The following is a 19,675-nucleotide window of genomic DNA, read 5'->3' on the forward strand; positions in this document are numbered from 1 at the left end:
TCGAGCCCGTTTCTCCACTTGCAAAATGAGGTCGAGCGGCGATCCACGCGGCCGCGGGCGGGAAGGGCAAGGTTTTCCGTAGCAAAGTCGCCCGCCTCGCAGGAGATTCCCACTCGTACAGGAGCCTCGACCCTCGCCCAGGACTCACCCTCGCGCCCCCCACCCTCTGCAGACCCCGGTCCATCCACCTCCCGCTTGGGGCGGCAATTTGTCTCCTTTTGAACCCCCCGCCCCCGACGGATTTCCCCCCTTTGATTCGCGGCCCGGAGGCTTCACCCCGCTTTGAAATGCAAACCAGCCTCGGCTGGGGCCGCAGCCCGCCCGGAGCTATAAAAGGTCTGGGTGGGGCTGGCACCGCAGCAGGGCCGGCGAGTTCAGGTGAGCAGTTGCTCGTCGGGGCGGCCGGCGGCGGCGGCTCCCAGGCCCAGTATGCGCGGGGGGCCCCGCAGCCACCATGTACGTGGGCTATGTGCTGGACAAGGATTCTCCTGTGTACCCTGGCCCAGCCAGGCCCGCGGGTCTTGGCATCGGCCCACAAGCCTATGGGCCCCCGCCGCCGCCCTCCGCGCCTCCGCAGTACCCCGACTTCACTGGCTATTCTCACGTGGAGCCGGGCCCGGCACCCCCTACGGCCTGGAGCGCGCCCTTCCCTGGGCCCAAGGACGACTGGGCTGCAGCCTATGGCCCGGGTCCCGCGGCCTCCTCCGTCAGCCCAGCCCCGTTGGCATTCGGGCCCCCTCCGGACTTTAGCCCGGTGCCTGCACCGCCTGGGCCCGGCCCGGGCCTCCTGGCGCAGCCTCTCGGCGGACCGGGCGCACCGTCCTCGCCCGGAGCGCAAAGGCGAACACCCTACGAGTGGATGCGGCGCAGCGTGGCGGCCGGAGGAGGCAGTGGTGGCGGTAAGGACCCCTCCCTCGCCCTGCTTCTCCAGACGGTTCCTCTAGGCACCAGCAGGTGTTAGGGAGCGGCTCCGGCTGCTTCATGTTTGACCTCTGCCCTGGCCTTGTTTCGGTTCTGGGGAGAGTGCCCCCCTCCCCCCACCACCACGCTTGACCTAGGGGACTGTTCTCTCACCTTCCTTTTTCCTCAGGCCGACTCTCTGCTTTCAGAATCCCAGCTTGAGGGAGCCTTGGTAAGCACAACCCAACCCTCTTTCTTATAGATAGGGAAACTGAGGCCCGCGAAGTGAAGACACGCGCCTTGTGGCTGCATTAGCAGAGCCGGAACTAGAACCGCAAACCCCTAGACTTTCATCCTAGAGTTCTTTTAGCAACACTGGCTCTGGTCTTCCTGCGTTTCTTCCACTCCCTGTCCCAGCCCCAAGCAGAGGCTGAAAACCTGCCCCAGTAGGGATGAGCCGCTGACTGTGTGAACATGAGCAGGTCCCGTTCCTTTCCAGGTCTCAGTCTCCGCATCTGTACAGTGAAGAGATTGATGGGTCATATCCTGTGGGCTCAAAAAGAGTTCTCTCTGGTTAGATTGGGGGGCCTTACCTTACCTCCCCACGGCCTTCCCTGAACTCTTGACCCTGGGGGAGGGGAAAGCAGGAGCAGTTGGGAAGGTGGCTACTGTTTGGCTCCTGAGCCTGTGAACCTCCTGCCCCCAGGCAGGCCTCTGATCCACCCTCTTCAAAGGCAGGAGAGGGGGCAAGACAAAAGCCCAGCTTTAATGAGGGGTGGCCTGACCTTCTTTATGGACCCCCCCCTTTGTCATGTAATACGCTGCGCCTTGACTCGCTAGTGACTCCTGTTGGCCGGAAAGAACACGACGCCCTATTGTGCCGACCGTGTGCGGCCTGTCCTGACAAAGGCCACCTGGCCTTGGGGGCGGGAAGCTGGCCTGCCCACCCTTTGATGTCCGGCCCCTCCTCCCCTTCCCCCAGCTGGGAGTGAGCCTGGGATTTGCCCCACCTCTTTTCTCCCCCTCCCCCATTTCCCCCTTACACACCCAGCCCACCCCAGGGGCAGATGCTGGGGAGGGGTTGACCAGTAGCTACAGGTCTGGGTGTAATTATATGTCCTTCTTGGGAGTCACAGGGACACAGACCTCCTATTTCCTGCAGGCCTCAGGGAACTGGGGTTTATGCTGCAGCTCTGCCACTTGCTTCTGTGACCTTGGCTACATAATACCAGCTAATGTCTATGGACAAGTCCCTGGGTGGCTCAAGTGGTTAATCGCTCAACTACCAGCCGAAAGGTTGGCAGTTTGAACCCACACAGAGGAGCCTTGGAAGAAAGGCCTGGCGGTCTTCTTCCGAAAGCTCACAGCCTTGAAAACCCTAGGGAGTAGTTCTACTCTGCACGCATGGGGTCTCCAAGAGTTGGAATCAAGTCATGGCAACCAACAGCAATAACAATGTTCATGGAACAGTTGCCAGTGGACCAGGCACTGACCTGGGGTATTGCATGTGTTAACCCATTTAACTCTTGTAACAACCCACTTAGTAGGTACTGTTATCTCCATTTTTAAGATGAAGGAATTATAGCATGGAGAGGTTAAATAATGCCCAAAGCCATGTAACTGGTAAGTGGTGAGCTGAAATTTGAACCCAGGCAGGCTCACCACACACTTCTCTTAAATCAGTCATCTTTTCTGGGTCCCAGTTTTCCTATCTGTGAAATAAGAGGCAAGGGAAGTTATGCAGTGGTTTGTACCCTTGTTTGGGTTGCAAAATTAAGGAGTCCTGGTGGTGCAATGGCTAAGCTCTTGGCTGCTAACCAAAAGGTTGGTGGTTCAAATGCACCAGCTGCTCCGCAGGAGGAAAATGTGACAGCCTGGTTCCATAAAGATTGAAGATTCCAAACCCGTTACCGTTGAGTTGACTCCGACTCATAGAGACCCCACAGGACAGAGTAGAACTGCCTCGTTCAAACTGCCACCCTTTTGGTTAGCAGCTGAGCCCTTAACCACTGTGTCAGCAGGGCTTCCTTAAAGATTACAGCCTTGGAAACCCTATGGGGCAGTTCTACTCTGTCCTATAGCGTCCCTGTGAGTTGGAATCGACTCAACAGCAGTAGATTTGGTTTAGTGGGTTTGGTTTGGGGTTACGAAATGATCCCTTTGCAAAATCTGATGGAAAATACAAATCTCCCTAGGAAAAAAAATGTTGTGTAGTTGGATGGACAATTTCAGGGCCTTTGGAGACCCCCAGAAGCCGTATCCATGAATCCCGAGTTAAGAATACTACATTAGATTACATGAGAGGAGGTGTCTGGGGCCACTGACCCTTGGGATCCTGCAGTTCTGCGTCTGGGAGACCCTGGAGAAGGAAGCTCCCTTTTCCTGCTCCTCAATTCCAGTTGCTGCTTCCAGCTCATCAGACACTTTGGAGACGGATGGGGAGCTTCCCCGTGGACGAGGACTTGGCGAGAAATCACCACTGCATGAGGGGGAAAGGATGGACCGGTGGGAATTAAAGGGCTGGCCTGAGCCCTAGGGAAGCTTCTAGGATGTGTGATGGGCCTCACCTGGTCTCTGTGGGCACAAGAGCTGCTGAGCCAACTCAGTCTCTGGTCTTGAAACTCATTTGTAAGCTGTTGTCCCCAAGCAGATAGAGGGCTCCTGACTGACTCTACCCAAAAGCAAAGCTTTTCCCCCTTTATTCCCAGAGAGTAGAAGGAAGGGTTACGGGAGGTTTGGGAGCTCTGAAGGCTCCAGGAAAGGGACTGCCTGAGCAGCTGGATTAGATCAGTTTTGTGGAGGACGTAGGCGCCTTGGCCTTCTTGAAGCCAGTAGCTCTGCCTGTCTGTTCAGGGCATCTGACTCTAACCAGTGCTCCAGAGGTGGGGGCAGAGTTGGGATGGCGTGCAGATCCTCCCTTGGAGAGAGGCCAAGACCTGCCCTTCCTTGGCCTAGGTTTCTCCATCTGGGCAATGAAGCACAGGTCTCTGAGCGCATTTCCGTGTAATTCTATTGTCTGGGTTGTCTGGGACAGCAGAGGGAAGGTCGGTGCATGCCCCCCACCCCATCACTGACCACCAAGTCTTAGGTCTTCAGCCTGCCATCCTTCTTGGCCAGCCCCTTCTTCCCCTTTTCTGAGCCGCCAGCATTCTAGAATTTCTGAATTGGACAGCTACAGACCGGTCACGGAGATGGGGAAAATGAGGCCCAGGGCTTGTGAGGACTGTTCAGTTCCACACAAGTGGAGGCTGAGCTGGGATAGATGTCAGATGAGTCGGTTTACAATTTTCCAATGGTTTCCATCATAAAAACAAGACAAAATCCATACTCCTTCTTGTGCAGCCCGTGGCCTCTGCCTGCCTCCCTGACCTTCCTCAGGCCACTCTCCCCTTGGCCACGAAGCTCCAGCCACTCCAGCCTTCTTTCACTTCCTCAGGCTTGCCAAGTCCTACTTCAGCTCTTGTGTGTATGCTGATCCCTCTTCCTGGGAAGCTTTTCTCCCTGATTCTTTGCAAGCCTGGCTCCTTCTCACCTTTCAGGTTTTACCTTAATGGTCACCTCCTGAGAGAGGCCCTCCTGTGATTGCCCTAATTAGGCTTCCTCCACAATAAGCAAATAAATAAAGTTGCCATTGAGGCAATTCCGATTCATGGTGACCCCAAGTGTTTCAGAGAAGAACTGTGATCCATAGGATTTTCAATGACTATTTTTTCAGAAGTAGATTGCCAGGCCTTTCTTCTAAGGTACCTCTAGGTGGGTTCGAACTGTTAGCCTTCTGGTTTGTATCTGGTTTGTCTGCTTAACCGTTTGTGCTACCCAGGAACTCATCAATAATCTTTGCCATGTTTCCTTCAGAGAAGTAATCCCAATTTCAGTTTACTCACTTCCTTACAAGTGTGTTTGTCCATTGTCTCTTCCCCATCCACCCACTGAGGTAAACTCTTATGAGATTCATTTTACCCACCATACCTAGCACCCAGCTCAGTGCCTGGCACTTAGTAAGTGCTCAATAAATTTTGTTCAATGAGTGAATGGGGGAAGTGTGGGGGCAGTTAGACCCTAGGAAAAGCAGGGATGGGTGGGGGTCTTGGCTTTGACAGTTTTCTGAGGTCCTGGCTGTGGGATTGGAACACACGACTGTCCAGCCTTCCCTCCTCCTGGCTCAGACAGTGCTCTGGACTCACCTGGAGAGCTGGAGTAGCTGAGGCCCCCGACTAACTCCCTTTTTATTCCAAGGAGGGGGCGGTGAAATTGGGGAAGATGAAGGACAGGCTATTAGGTTTTAATCTATAAACAAAATATTAATCAATTCCCGGTGATTAGTAACACTTGACTGTGGCTGGGATTGGAAATAGCTATAAGCAGTTCTACTTTTTTTTTAAATCTTCACTCATTGCATCTATAAATATCAGCATTTTCATTAGGAGAGTTATAAATCATCTTTCTGTCGGAAAAAAAACTAACAGCCCCTAATTCCTTATGAATAAATAAAAAGCCAGTTAATGGCCCATTAGGTGGCTGAGACCCCACACAAAAAGGAGGTGTTCACTCAGGTGATGAAACTGTTGGAGCAATGTTCAGATCTTGATCCAGATCCTTCAGCTTTCAGATGGGTAACCTGAGGCCCACAGAGGGGATGAATCCTTCCCCTACCACATTTTAGGCTCTCTCCCTTGGCCCACGGCCACAGCTACCAACTTCTCATCTTCAGCTTCTCTCTGCTGTCCCATCTGTCTTCTAAACCATTGCCAACTTTGCCTTCTCAAGGCACATCTCTTGCACAAGAGCGTTCCATGGTTCCCCATGGCCATAAAATAAAAACCAGTCTCCTTACTGTGGCATTCAGACCCCTCCCAAGATCTGGCCCCAAACCACTGTTGCAGCCACCACCTACCATCTGTTTTCCCCTCAAGAACCAGCCTTTGTTCTATCCTTCTTACTCTGCCTTGCCTATAATGGGAGTGCATGATAAGGCTAACAACTGTGGTGTTTGCTGAGTCGTTACCATGTGCCAAGCACCGTGCCAAAGAGCTTTGCATGCCTGATCTCACTTAAGCCTCATGACAACACTAAGAGGTGTAAGGACCTATTATTGGGCTCATTTTACAGATAATGTCAATGAGCCTCAGAGAGGGTAAGGTAGCTTGTCAAGCTCACACAGCTAGGATGTGGTAGCACAGGGCTCAAACCCAGCCTATCACTTTATACAGCCCCTCAGGTATCTGTCAAATACAGCAACATGCTCAGGAACAGGAGCCTGAGGCCTTCCCCATGAGCCTCCCAGCCCAGGTGGTGGAACAGGAGGCCAGTCAGGAATCAGCTATGAGAGGCTGAGGGGGCGGGGGAGGGGGCGGGTGGTATGCACAGTGGGGGCCAGGCTGTTTAAAACTGGTTCTCCAGGCAGAAGCCACGTTTGACACCTTGTCTCTCAGATGTAGCTGGGAAGGGGAATGACCCAGTTAGGAGATGGCAGAAGGCTTTTTTTGGTTGAGCGTTTTTTTCCCCCCCTACTTTGGCAGATATTGCTGCTTAGAGCTTGGGGAATAATTCTAAAGGTCCAAAATGGCTTTGTTAGCAGCTCAGTCTAGCTTGTCAGTAGGAAGTTATCTTAATGGGCTGGTTTCACAAGTTCATGTCCTAGAACTTCTGTGATTTGCAAACAATATTGATGTCTGGAGTCAGGTTCATTATCATGTTAACATGCTAAACCCTCCCCACCCCTGCTGTGCTCACCCCTTAAGCTTATAGGAGGCACCTCAGCATCCACAGAGAAATGGACAAGGCAGTAGTGAAAGCCGAGGTTATCGCTCCGGGCCTAGCAACCCTCCTTGACTTCCCCCTTGCTCTTGGGGCAAATCCAAACCCCTGACCCCGGCGCTCAAGGCCCTGCTGAGCTGTCCCATCTCATCTGGTGCATTTCCCATTTGCTCATTCATTCATTCAGGCAGTGATATTCTCTGAGTGTCTCTTCTGTGCCAAATGCTCTTTTAGGTGCTGGAGATACAGCCTGGACACTGCAGCCGGAATCCACCCTTAGGGAGCTGACACTTTCTGCCCATCTCTGTGCACAGGCTGTTCTCTCTCCCAGAATATAATCTCCCCTGGTCTTGACGTGGAAACCTCCTTCTCAACCTTCAGGTCTTGGCTTAAATGTCACCTCCTCCAGGAGACTTCTTCGAAGCTAAGTAAAGAATGGTTTCTCCTCCCTGCTCCCCACTTAGTCTAGCTCCCTGCTCATTTTCCTTCATACAACTGATGACTATCTGTAATGATCTCTTTTGCTGGTTTGTTTTTAATCTGCCCTCCTCCAATGAAAAGGGGGAATGAATGATTTATAAATAAGTACTGAGCATCTACCATAGGAAACCCTGGTGACGTAGTGGTTAAGAGCTACTGCTGCTAACCAAAAGGTCAGCAGTTTGAATCCGCCAGGCGCTCCTTGGAAACTCTATGGGGCAGTTCTACTCTGTCCTATAGGGTTGCTATGAGTCAGAATCAACTCGACGACAATGAGTTTGGAGTGTCTACCATGGTAATAATAATAATATGAACTAACATCTATTTAACACCTATTGAGCACTCCTCATATGCTCTGCATTTTTTCAAAGGCAGGTATTTCTGACCCCAGGACAGCACATTTCTTCATTAGATTGGTAGCTGGGACTAAGGCTGTAGACACAGTGGAGACGAACAGAGGATGTCTTTTAGAGTTGAGCTGACCAGACCAATGGATTGGATGTGGGAAGTAAGAAAAGAGTTCCTCAGAGGGGCTGCCTAGGCTCTTGGCCTGAATGGCTGGAAGATGGGAGGTGCTACTTACCAAGATGAGGAAGACAAGAAAATAGTAGGTGTGTGTTATATATTCAGCAAGGATTCACCAAGTATTCACTGTGTGCCAGGCACGGTAGTAGGCAAAGGGACTAGTCCCTCCCGATAACATGTCCAATGTATGTGAGACATAGTCTCACCATACTTGCTTCTAAGGAGCATTCTGGCTGTACTTCTTGCTCATTCTTTTGGAAGTCCATTGTATATTCAACATTCTTCGCTAACACCATAATTCAAAGGCATCGATTCTTCTTCAGTCTTCCTTATTCATTGTCCAGCTCTCCCATGCATATGAGGCGATAGAAAACACCATGGCTTGGGTCAGGCATACCTTAGTCTTCAAGGTGACATCTTTGCCTTTAATACTTTAAAGAGATCTTTTGCAGCAGATTTGCTCAATGCAACGCATCTTTTGATTTCTTGACTGCTGCTTCCATGGCTATTGATTGTGGATACAAGTAAAATGAAATCATTGACAACTTCAGCATTTTCTCTGTTTATCTTAACATTGCTTATTGGTCCAATTGTGAGGATTTTTGTTTTCTTTATGTTGAGGCGAAACCCTGGTGGTGTAGTGGTTAAGTGCTACGGCTGCTAACCAAAGGGTCGGCAGTTCGAATCCACCAGGCCCTCCTTGGAAACTATGGGACAGTTCTACTCTGTCCTATAGGGTCACTATGAGTCGGAATCGACTCGAAGGCACTGGGTTTGGTTTGGGTTTTGGTTTATGTTGAGGTGTAATCCATACCGAAGGCTGTGGTCTTTGATTGTCATCAGTAAGTGCCTGAAGTCCACTTTCAGCAAGCAAGGTTGTGTTATATGCATAACACAGGTTGTTAATGAGTCTTGCTCCAATCCTGATGCCCATTCTTCCTCATGTAGTACAGTTTCTTGGATTATTTGTTCAGCATAAAGATTGAATAAGTACGGTGAAAGGATACAATCCCGAGGTACACCCTTCCTGACTTTAAACCATGCACTACCCCTTTGCTCTGTTCAAACAACTGCCTCTTGATCTATGTGCAGGTTCCTCATGAGCACAATTAAGTGTCCTGGAATTCCCATTCTTCGCAATGTTTTCCATAATTTGTTATGACCCACACAGTTGAATGCCTTTGCATAATCAATAAAACACAGGTAAACATCTTTTAGTACATGTGGCTGGGGGCTGTCATATTGGACAGTGCAGGAAAATCCTTCTCAAGGGTTCCTGAAATGGTAACCTGTTCCAGATGGGCTCCTTGTTCTCTGTTGAAGAATCTCTCCTGGCTCTTCTGGCTCCTTCGTCTCTGCAGTCATTTTCACCATCATCAGCATATTCATGGTCATCAGTATCACAGCTAGCTTTTATTAATACCCACCTTGTTAAACAGATTATCATATCAATTTAATTATTTAAACTGTACAAAGGAAGCATTCATGTCTTCATTGTATAGATGAATAAATAGACTGAGATTCAAAGAGGTTCAATGATTTGCCCGGGGTCAAACCATGGCTGGGCTGGGTTAGAGCCCTCAGGTCTATCTGTCCTTAAAGTCTCCATCCTCTTCGCTGCTTTCCAAAACCAGGTCAGATAGTTGACCTCATTGGAGAAGATAGGGCAGAGATGATGCAAAGGTGGCCCAGGAGGAGGAGGGTGCAACGCTGACTGAGAACTGAGTAGGAAGGAGCACGACAGTGGGGGAAAGAGGCCTGGCTAAGACTGCAGGGCTCCTGCATGTATTTGGCCTGGCCATTCCCCACTCCTCTCCCTCTCCCGCCAGCCTCATGCCTGCTCCAGGGCTTGAGTGAGGAATCAGGATAGAGTAGCCTGGGGCAGGGCCTAGGAAAGGACCAAACCAGCCAGGGCAAGGCTCCAGTAGGAGGCCCAGCGGAGAGCCTCATGGCCCCAGAAAGGGCTCCAGCACTGGCCCACCATGGAAGTGGGAGGACAGGCTGCCACAGCAGAGGTCCCACCCCCTGGCGGTTGGAATGTGTCCAGGCTGGGATCACATGTCCAGCTGGTGGCCGATCCAGATCACCCCACTCCCAGGCTAGTGTGTTTTTTCCCCTGTGGATCCCCATTAGGTGACATTCCTTCCTTTCCCAAGGGAGCCCTCCAACATCTGCATCCGCAAATAGCTCAGTTCTCCTTTTCGTCTCTGTAGCTCTTTGCCCTTTACAAATTGCTTTCACGTCCATTCTGATCCTCAGGGGGAAGGGAAGCCCAGAGAAATTCAGTGGCTCAGTAATCCTCCAGCTAAGGGTGGCCAGGCTGGATGACACTCAAGCCTCTGGCTCTGGAAAAAGTCTGGGAACTCAGCTGCTGTACCCTGGGCTTTTCCCAAATCTCAGGAGAGTTTAAAACTGCTAGGAAGTCCACCCCCTGCCACTTTTGCAGCCCTCTTACGTATGGTATCTGGATAACACCTCACTGATTTTATATTAAAGTCACTTGCATGCTTAACTCTTTGCAGCTCTTTGCTTATCATCATATACTTTAAAAATGCCTACTATCCTTTCAATGAAGTACATCTCTCATCCCTTCCTCACTCCAGTTTCTGTGCTTTCTTATCCCTCTCACAGCAGGCCAGAACGCAAGTCATGCTCTCCATTGGACAGATGGGGGCACTGAGGCCCACAGCAGGGAATGGGCTGGCCAAGGTCCCACCTGGAGTCAGGGGGCAGGCTGGGACAAGAATTCAAGACTTCCACCTCTAAAGCCCAATGTTTTCCCCTGGGGCACTCCCTCAGTCTCCTTCAGGTTCCGGAGAGAGGCAAGGGCCAGAAGATACCCAGACTCCAGGGGTGCAGGAGGGGAGACCCATCCTCCGGCACCTCCTGAGTGGCCCTTCTGTTTTCCCATTCCTTCTTTTGTCTGTTGGCCCTGCAGCTACCCTCAGCAAGTGACTAACAACTTCTCTGCATCTATTTTCTCATTGCGGAAAAGAAGGACTCAGAGGTAGAAATTTCTGATGACCCTATTCACCTCCCTTCCCTGGGCTCCCAAAGGCCCATAGTTGGCTATTCTCTTTGTCACCCCTAGTCTGACACCACAGACATGGCAAGCACCCAGTCTCCTCCTACTCCACTGATGTGGGTCTCTGGGGCACTGAGCTGGAGGATGCCCTCCCCATGGGTGCTGCCAGAGGTGGTCCTTAGGTGGGTCCAGAGGGCCTCAGAGGGGGCACCCCAACCCTCTCCTGGTGCACAAAGGGAAATTGAGGCCAAGAAAAAGGAAGAGCCCTATTGAAGGCTACACAGCCAAATGACACAGAGCTGGGACCAGAACCTGCTCATGCTAGCTGGGGGTCCAGCATGTCCTGGGAGGAGATTAGGATGCAGCAGACCCTGGGTAAGGCTGAGAACATGTATTTTTAGCACGCTCCTGCTTGCGCATGAGTGTGCGTGTGCGTGCGTGTGTGTGCTGGAGAGGATTTTGATGCATAGCTGGTAGGGGCTGACCACCCAGTGAGAGGTCAGGGAGGGTTTGGAGCTGGATTTGTGTTCCAGGTTCTGAGGACCAGAGCTGGCTGTGTCATTCCTCAGGGCCACAAACCGAGCAGGAAGAGGGCAAAGGAAGTGCTGATCCAGAGGCCAATTTGTTTTTCCTGTAGCCACTGCCCCACCCTGTCCTTGCCTGGCTCCGGCTGGATGGGAGGCCCCGCGCGCTGCAGGCCGCCATGGCCCGGGCCCCATCCTCCCGCTGAGCAGGCAGAGTCTAGACGCTCAGACTGGGAAATCGGTCATAGAATTCTTCAGCAACAATAACAAACACAATCAGAGAATCAATAAACATTGGGAGCTTTAGGTTTCCAAGTTGGAAGGGGCCTTATAAATAAGCGGTCTCGTCCAACACACCGCCAGTTGCTCAGATCCATTTTCTGCTTTCCTGCCAGATGGCCATGGCTCCACTATTGGGAACGAATAAGAGCTGCCCTTGCCTGCACACCTACTACGTGCCAGGTTCCCGTCTCAAGCGATCCCCCATATACCTGAGGGCTAGAGGTAATTAGACCTTGCACAGTGTGATAGGTTTTAGCGCTGTTTCTGAGGTCAGGCAGACTGCTTTTGAATCCTGTCTGCCAAACTTGTGAGCCTCTCTGAGCCTTGGTTTTCTCCTCTGTAAAATAGAGAAAACAGTTGCACAACCTCATGGGTTGTTGAGAGATGTAAATAAAGTCTGGGGCATGCGCTAAGTGCTCAGAACTCATTGGCCATTCTTATACTAACAATTATCCCCATTTTACAGATAGAGAAAATGAGGCTCAGAGAGGTGAGATGGCTGTCATAGGTTGCCCAGCCAACTGAGAAGCTGTACTGCACAACCCCAGAGGTCAGGGTCATCAGGAGAATGTTTCAAACGTCAAATCCCTGAGGCCCGTTCCTGCCCCACTGAATCTGAGTTTCTGGGACCAGAAATCTGTTCTTTTCAAAAGTTCCCCAGGCAGTTCTGAGGCTGCTGGTCAGGCATATGGAGCCAACAGCCTGAGGTTTCCAGAGCTTCTACCACACAGCTTTAGGGGTTGGGGAGGTTGCTATCTCCCATGCAACCTGATCACCGGGATCATCCCACATGTCCCAAAGCCATAGCAGAGAGAAAGCCTCTCATTTGGGTGAGTTATCCAGAGCTTCCTCACCTGTGCTCACCTCTGACGAGCTGGGGGGTTCCCCCTCCCTCCCACTTGATCACACTGGCATCTGGCCAGGAGGGTTACTCATTAGGTGGCTGGGAGTGGTTGGCCCTTCACCAGACACCTGTTACAAGAGCCTGGACTTCCCCCTTATCCCAGTGTCCCAGGAGCCTGTAAATCATTCATCCCGGGCCCTCTCCCCACCCCTCCGCTCTCACACACCTCCCTGTGCCCTCCCTCCCTGGCTGTAGCCATAGCATGGGTGCTCACGGAAGCGGGGAGGGGAGGATGGCTTGGGAAGGCCAGTGTGCAGTTCTGGCCCAGAGCTGGCACTGGAGCCCAGTGCACCTGACGGTCATTGAAAATGCAGTCATGTCTGCATATGGTAAAAATTTAAACACCCCAAAGTCTCCCTCTTATGTCTGGCCCTTCAGCCAGAGGCAGCCCCTATTTAATGACAGGTGTATCCGTTCAGAAGGAACTCTGGGTGCCTGGGTGCGTGCGTGCGTGCGTGTGTGTGTGTGTGTGTGTGTAAGCCTGCCCCCCTTTTTAATACAAAAAATGGTAACACTGTTCAATGTCTTGCTTTACTTCACTTAACAGTGTATCCTAGAAATTGCTCCCTCTTGGTACCTATGGAGCTTTATCGTATCTTTTTAATGACTGCATAATACTTCTGTCCGTGGATGTACCCTAGCTCGTTTAACCAGTTCTCCTCCGGTAGACACTTCTATTGTTTTTGTTGTTGTTAAGTGCCATCGCCTCAGTTCCAATTCACAGTGACACTATGTAAAACAGAACGAAATACTGCCGGGTCCTCTGAGCCATCCTCACAATCGTTGCTATGTTTAAGCCCCTTGTTGCAGCCACTGTGTCAGTCCATCTCGTTGAGGGTCTTCCTCTTTTTCCCTGACCTTCTACTTTACCAGAAACCCTGGTGGTGTAGTGGTTAAGAGCTACGGCTGCTAACCAAATGGTCAGCAGTTCAAATCCACCAGGTGTTCCTTGGAAACTCTATGGGGCAGTTCTACTCTGTTCCATAGGGTCGCTATGAGTTAGAATTGACTCGACGGCGCTGGGTTTGGTTTTTTTTTTTTTTGTTTTCTATTTTACCAAGCATGATGTCCTTCTCCAGGGACTGATCCCTCCAGACAACATGTCCAAAGTACGTGAGATGAAGTCTCGCCATCTTTGCTTCTAAGGAGCGTTCTGGCTCTACTTCTTCCAAGACAGATTTGTTTGTTCTTCTGGCAGTCCATGGTACAGTCAATATTCTTCATCAACACCATAATTCAAAAGTGTTAATTCTTCTTTGGTCTTCCTTATTCATTGTTCAGGTTTTGCACGCACATGAGGCGATTGAAAACACCAAGGCTTGGGTCAGGCGCACCTTAGTCCTTAAAGTGATGTCTTTGCTTTTGAACACTTCAAAGAGGTCTTTTGCAGCAGATTTGCCCAATGCAATGCATCTTTTGATTTCTTGACTGCTGCTTCCATGGCTGTTGATTGTGAATCCAAGTAAAATGAAATCCTTGCTTATTGGTCTAGTTGTGAGGATTTTTGTTTTCTTTATGTTGAGGTGTAATCCATACTGAAGGCTGTGGTCTTTGATCTTCATCAATAAGTGATCCAAGTTCTCTTCACGTTCAGCAAGAAAGGTTGTGTCATCTGCATATTGCAGGTTGTTAATGCGTCTTCCTCCAATCATGATGCCTCGTTCTTCTTCATATAGTCCAGTTTCTTTGATTATTTGTTCAGCATACAGATTGAATAAGTGTGGTAAAAGGACACGTTGCTTTTAGTTTTCTGCTGTTAGAAACAGCTGTGGCTTTGGGCATTCATCTGTGTGCTCAATTTCTGGAAATGGTATTAATGGGTCAAAAGGTATGTGCATCTTACATGAGGCTAGAGAGCACCAAGGTGGGCCCCATGGAGGATGCTCTAGTCATCACTCCTGGCCAGCATGTGGGATTCTCTGGTTCCAGGGCCACACAGTGTGACATCAAGCATTATGTTCTTTGGCAGAGTCATTCTCTTAGCAATAAAACTGTGTACTTCGAGCAGCTCTCCCAGAAAGACGTTGGCCGGTGAGTTCCTAAACCACCAACCCCTCCCCGTGGCCCAGAGAGGGTGATGGGACCTGGACTAAACCAGCCGCCACGCAGGACAGAAAGCAACAATTGTGCAGCTAAAGCCCCACTCCCATCTAGTCCCCCAATCCACTGTGGAAAGAACCCGGGCCACAGGTCAGGAGACCTGGGTCCTAGCTCATACCATCATCAGGCAGATGACCCTCAGCAAGTGCCCCTTTCTGAGTCTCACTTCCCTGCCTATGACGTGGCTGTAATGGGCTCTGCACTCACTCATCAGAAAGGATGGGATAAAAGCTGGGTGCCGGAGGGAAAGGGTGTCTCCATATCACTGGTTATTACCTCTCAGACTGAGGTTTGGGTAGGCAGGGAGCCTCATCCCTCGTCTCAGGTCCATCCTCCTCCTGGGGGTGGCTTCGAGTCTCCTGGGCATTTTAAAGGACCTCTGCCTGCCCCAGCCCAGCCTTCAGGGGCCTACCCTCCCCATGGCTGGTCCCCCCTTCCCAGAAGTAGAAGTTGGCGGGGGCTGCTATTTGAGCTTCTGTCACCAGCATTTAGCGAGAGCTCCATGGTGGGCTCTGTGGGCCTGATGTAGGGAAGATTTGTGCACTGCAGGAGACAGCAAGAGCTTTAGACCAGGTGGCATAACTGCCTGGGGCTTTGGTGACCTGACTATACAGGGAGGTTGGCATAAATGAATTCACATTGGCAGCTTCTGCTGAGCCACTCCAACTCATGGCAACCCCATGTATGTCAGAGTAGACCTACGCTCCATAGGGTTTCCAGTGGCCGATTTTTTGGAAGTAGATCACCATGCCTGTCTTCTGCAGCATCTCTGGGTAGACTTGAACCTCCAACCTTTCCAGTTAGCAGCAGAGTGCATTAACGGTTTGCATTACCCAAGGACTCCAATGGACTCAACAGCCATCTTTTATTTGGACCTCAGACTGCCACGTAACCTTCCTGAACTACAATTTCTTCATTTCTAAATTGGGAGGAGACTAAACTGCCAAGACTCCTTATGGCCTCAGCCCAGTGACCCAGTAGGGCTGTGGATTCAGAGTTCTGCTGGGCTCTGCTGGTGGTGGCATTAGGCAGAGCTGTTTTCGAGCCCGACGTTGAATTTTCTAGGCCAAGGAGGGACCCTGTCTGGAGTCAAGGCCTCTGCAGCCACTCCCTTGGCTCATGCCTGGGCTCGGCCTGGCCAAGGACCAAGGCTGTCCTGTGCTGCATCGGGTAGCCGGGCTGAGGTCAGTAGTATGGTCGCGTCCAGTTTGGTTCCGCCGCTTTGGCAGAAAACCCAGGGAAAAGCAGCCCAGGAACATCTGCTGTCTCCTGTTCTCCACAAAACCATTTGGCTCATGGAGAGCCCAGTGGCAGTTCTGCCAAACTGCGTGGGCTTGGTGGAGGGGGCAGAGGTGGGATAGGGGGAGTTAGTGCTGGGGAGCTGAGGGATAAGCAGGGCCAGAGCCGTGACCCAGGGAGGTGGCAGCCAGGCTGTTGTGGTGGTACTTTGATGGTGTGGGATGGGGGTCAGTGGTTATTCAGAGACCCGCACTGCCTGGTGGGATGCGTGTGTGGGTCTGGAAGTGCTTGCGTGTGCCTCCTATTTATAGCCACATGCTCAGCATCTTACAAAGGAAACTGGGTTTAGCCAGGCCCCCACACCAGCCGAGGCCAAGCATGACTCTTAATATTCTCTCCAGACGGACCTCTGATCCCAGCCCCAAAGAGAGCCCTGACATTAACCCTGGATGGTCCTCAAACCCAGCCTTTGTCCTGAGGCTGAGCCCCACCAGTCGGACTAAAAACCCTACCCCTTGCTCACTAGCCCCAGCCTCCTCGATGGTCCTCGGACATGGCAGACATGCTCTCACCTCAGGGCCTTTGCACTTGCTGTTCGCTCTGCCTGGGGCTCTCTTCCCCTCCCAGGTCTCTGTATGGCTCTTTCCCTCACCTCCTTTAGATCTTTGCTCAAATGTCCCCTTCCCAGTAAGGGTGTCACTGACTATTTGAAATCACAAGCTTGCCTCTCTAAATTTTCAGTTCTCCTTCCCTGCTTTCTTTTCTCTGAAATACTTATCACCCATGAATGTACCAAATGTTTTCCACATTTATTTTGTTTTTGTCTGCCTCCCTCCACTAAAGCCTAAGCGTCACGAGGGCAAGGAGTTTATTCAGCTCCTGCTGTACCCCAATCCCTGGCTCACAGCAGAGCTCAGTTAATATCTGTAGAGTGAGCTGAGTCACTCCTGCTCTGTGCCTCCCTGGTTCCCATGGGGCACAGATGGGAGTGGATGGCAGGGAGTGGGTGCAGCCCCAGCTCAGGGCCTGGTATCTGGGACTAGGGCCTCTTGCAGTTCCTGATGGGTCCTGGGGGTCTAGCAGCAGCCACCAGCCATTCCACAGGAACTGGGGAGCCTGCACCTCAGAACAGTGCCTGCAGTGGCTCTTCCCTGCTCTCCTTCTCATGCACAGCAGAAGGAGCAGCTATCGGCTCATTGGTCTGAACCTCGCCTTGCCCGCCTGCTGTCCCCTCCACGTCACTGGTATTCAACCCCCAGGTCTGAGAACTCCCAAATCAGAACTACCTTGGGAGCTTGTTGGAGTCCCTGGGTGGTGCGAACAGTTAATGTACTCAGCTGCCAACTGAAAGGTTGGAGGTTCGAGTCCACAACATGGAAAGGCCTGGTGATCTACTTCCGAAACATCAGCCATTGAAAACCCTACGGAGCACAGTTCTACTCTAATACACATGGGGTCACCATGAGTGGCAATTGACTTGATGGCAGCTGGTTGGGGAGCTTGTTAAAATGCAGATTCCAGGCTCCACTCCCAGACTGTCTCCTTCAAATAGTCAGGGATGCCCTGGAGGGAGCCCATTGCACGGCCACCTCTGGGAACCGCTGGTTTAAAGCTGGTGGAGCTGGCCATCAGCTTAGGGCTCTGGGTCAGTGGGCTGAAGCCCCTACTCCATCAGCAACTTGCTGTGTAACCCTGAGCAAGTCGCTTCCCTTCTCCGAGCCTCAGCACCTCCTTCATAAATGGGCGTGAGAGCAGTACTTAACCTCCCAGGTTGTCAGTCTCCAAGCCTGAGCCTGGGGGAGTGAGTCAGAGAGCTGGGGTTTATGTCCCTCCCCACCTTGGGGTCCTCCTTCAGGGGTGCCTGTATTGTTCTTTCTCCTGGGGGTCTTGACCAGGCCATTTGCAGGTCCCTCTCCCCTTCATCTCCCCTCCTTGTCCCCTCTGCTTCTCAGGTAAGACCCGGACCAAGGACAAGTACCGCGTGGTGTACACAGACCACCAGCGCCTGGAGCTGGAGAAAGAGTTTCATTACAGCCGTTACATCACCATCCGGCGGAAGTCAGAGCTGGCTGCCAATCTGGGGCTCACTGAGCGGCAGGTGTGTGGGCCCTCCTACCTCAGCCACAGGAGCAGTGGGGGAGTCTGGCCTCCAGGTTGCTAGACAGATCAGGGAGCTTAGTCAAGGGAGGAGGACAGAGAGGCTGAGTATCCTAGCCATGGTCACACAGCACAGCAGAAACCTAGCTGATGCCACCCCTCACTCAACCCAGTCCCTGCCCCCAAACGGGTGGATTATCCAATAAGCAAGGTAAGCACAGGCTTATCTGTGCTTACTAACCTGTAGTGAACAATTTCACATTTTTTTTCACCACACCAAAGATTCTGCTTCTAAGTATGGCTGGCATGTCTCTTTCCCAACCCCACAGCACCTTCTTACAGAATCAAAGCCTGTTTTCAAATTTACAGTCCCTGATAGGAACGGATGACTCAGTAAGCAAGGTAAGCATGGGCTTACTTGTGCTTACTTACTAACCTGTACCAAATAATTTCACATGGGTTTCACTTTGATGTGGAATGGTGAAACCATATGAAATTGTTCACTACAGATTAGTAAGTAAGCACAAGTAAGCCCATGCTTACCTTGTTTATTGGATAATCTGCCCCTGCCCCCAAACAGGGGAATCAGGGGATCCAAGTAGCCATAGGCTACCAAAACCAAACCAAACTCATTGATGTTGAGTCGATACCGACAGAGAGGAACTTCTTCATAAGATTTCCAAGGAGCAGCTGGTGGACTCGAACTGCTGACCTTTTGGTTAGCAGCCTGAGTTCTTAACCACTGTGCCACCAGGGCTCCAGCTATAAGCTATAGCAAGCTGTAATCAGTACTGTAAGAGGTAATTGCTGATTAAATCTAGAGGAGGTAGCAGTTATAGGGAGAGCAGGGAAGGCTTTCTGGAGGAGGAGGTATTAGAACATGGTTTGGAAGATGGGAAGGAAGAAGACTACAAAGAAGGGTGGAGGGTAGGGGAGTAGAGAAAGCAAGGTCTAGAGGGGGGAGAGTGTGTTCATCATCCCTGAGATCTGGTGACTGGAGGGAGGCCTCGCATGTCACATTGATGAATATGAGTCTCAACCATCCTCCCTCTTTTCCCCTTTCACTGTCACTGTATCTCCCCATTTCTGCTCTCTGTTCCCACAGGTGAAAATCTGGTTCCAAAACCGGCGGGCAAAGGAGCGCAAAGTAAACAAGAAGAAGCAGCAGCAGCAACCCCCACAGCCACCACCACCCACCCTGGAAGTCACCCCCGCCCCAGCCGGGCCACCCTTGGAGGGCCTGTGCTCCGGTTCCACCAGCCTCCTGGGCACCTCCTCCCCCATACCTGTCAAGGAGGAGTATCTGCCATAGCCCCTACCCAGCCTCACCAGCCTGGGGACCTGAGGACTCAGTGCTGGAACTGTGGCTCCAGCTGCGGGCCTAGGAGGTCTGGTCTGAGTCCCAGCCCAGCCCAGCCACCACTGACTGTACAGGTGACCTTGGACCAGTCACCCACCCAGCCCCTGCATCCATTGGCCCATCTGTGCAGTGAGCCTCTGGATAAGGAGCTCTTCCAGCCCCTGGGTTCTAGGCCTTGGGGATAGCGGAGCCCAGGGAGGGGGTCTGTCTCCTGGGGGGCACTCAAGCCCCAAGGGGCTGGTCTCAAGGCCCCAGAGCCCATTTCCTTCTCCATTGGTTCAAGGAGTAGGGTGGGTGGCCAGACTAGGAAGCAAACAGGCCCTGAAGAAAGGGGATGGGGCTGAGAGAAGATGAAATACTTGCAGACCTGACCTGAAGGAGGAGGAAGAGTATGGTCTGCTCACACATGCCTCTTCACCCACCCCGATGGTGAAATGCCCTGAAACCTTTCCAGGTGGGTGCTGAGCATAAAGCCCACAGGA

At 51.7% G+C, this 19,675-nt stretch overlaps 1 protein-coding gene across 1 annotated transcript; it reads left to right on the forward strand.

The window, feature by feature from the left end:
* The first annotated feature begins 454 nt into the window (after positions 1 to 454).
* On the forward strand, positions 455 to 19,145 carry CDX1 (caudal type homeobox 1). Its single transcript, XM_003404599.3, has 3 exons — positions 455 to 899; positions 17,689 to 17,834; positions 18,939 to 19,145. The coding sequence occupies exons 1-3, from the start codon at positions 455 to 457 to the stop codon at positions 19,143 to 19,145; spliced, it is 798 nt and encodes a 265-aa protein (XP_003404647.1).
* Positions 19,146 to 19,675: the final 530 nt, after the last annotated feature.

Source organism: Loxodonta africana, chromosome 2 (genome assembly GCF_030014295.1).
Source record: "Loxodonta africana isolate mLoxAfr1 chromosome 2, mLoxAfr1.hap2, whole genome shotgun sequence".
NCBI lineage: Eukaryota > Metazoa > Chordata > Mammalia > Proboscidea > Elephantidae > Loxodonta > Loxodonta africana.

Bases quoted from the DNA above. Each gene is read 5' to 3' on its own strand.
- CDX1 (XM_003404599.3), top strand. From the start codon at position 455: ATGTACGTGGGCTATGTGCTGGACAAGGATTCTCCTGTGTACCCTGGC. The intron at 900-17,688 runs GTAAGGACCCCT...TCTGCTTCTCAG, and splicing joins CGGAGGAGGCAGTGGTGGCG to GTAAGACCCGGACCAAGGAC. The intron at 17,835-18,938 runs GTGTGTGGGCCC...CTGTTCCCACAG, and splicing joins TGGGGCTCACTGAGCGGCAG to GTGAAAATCTGGTTCCAAAA.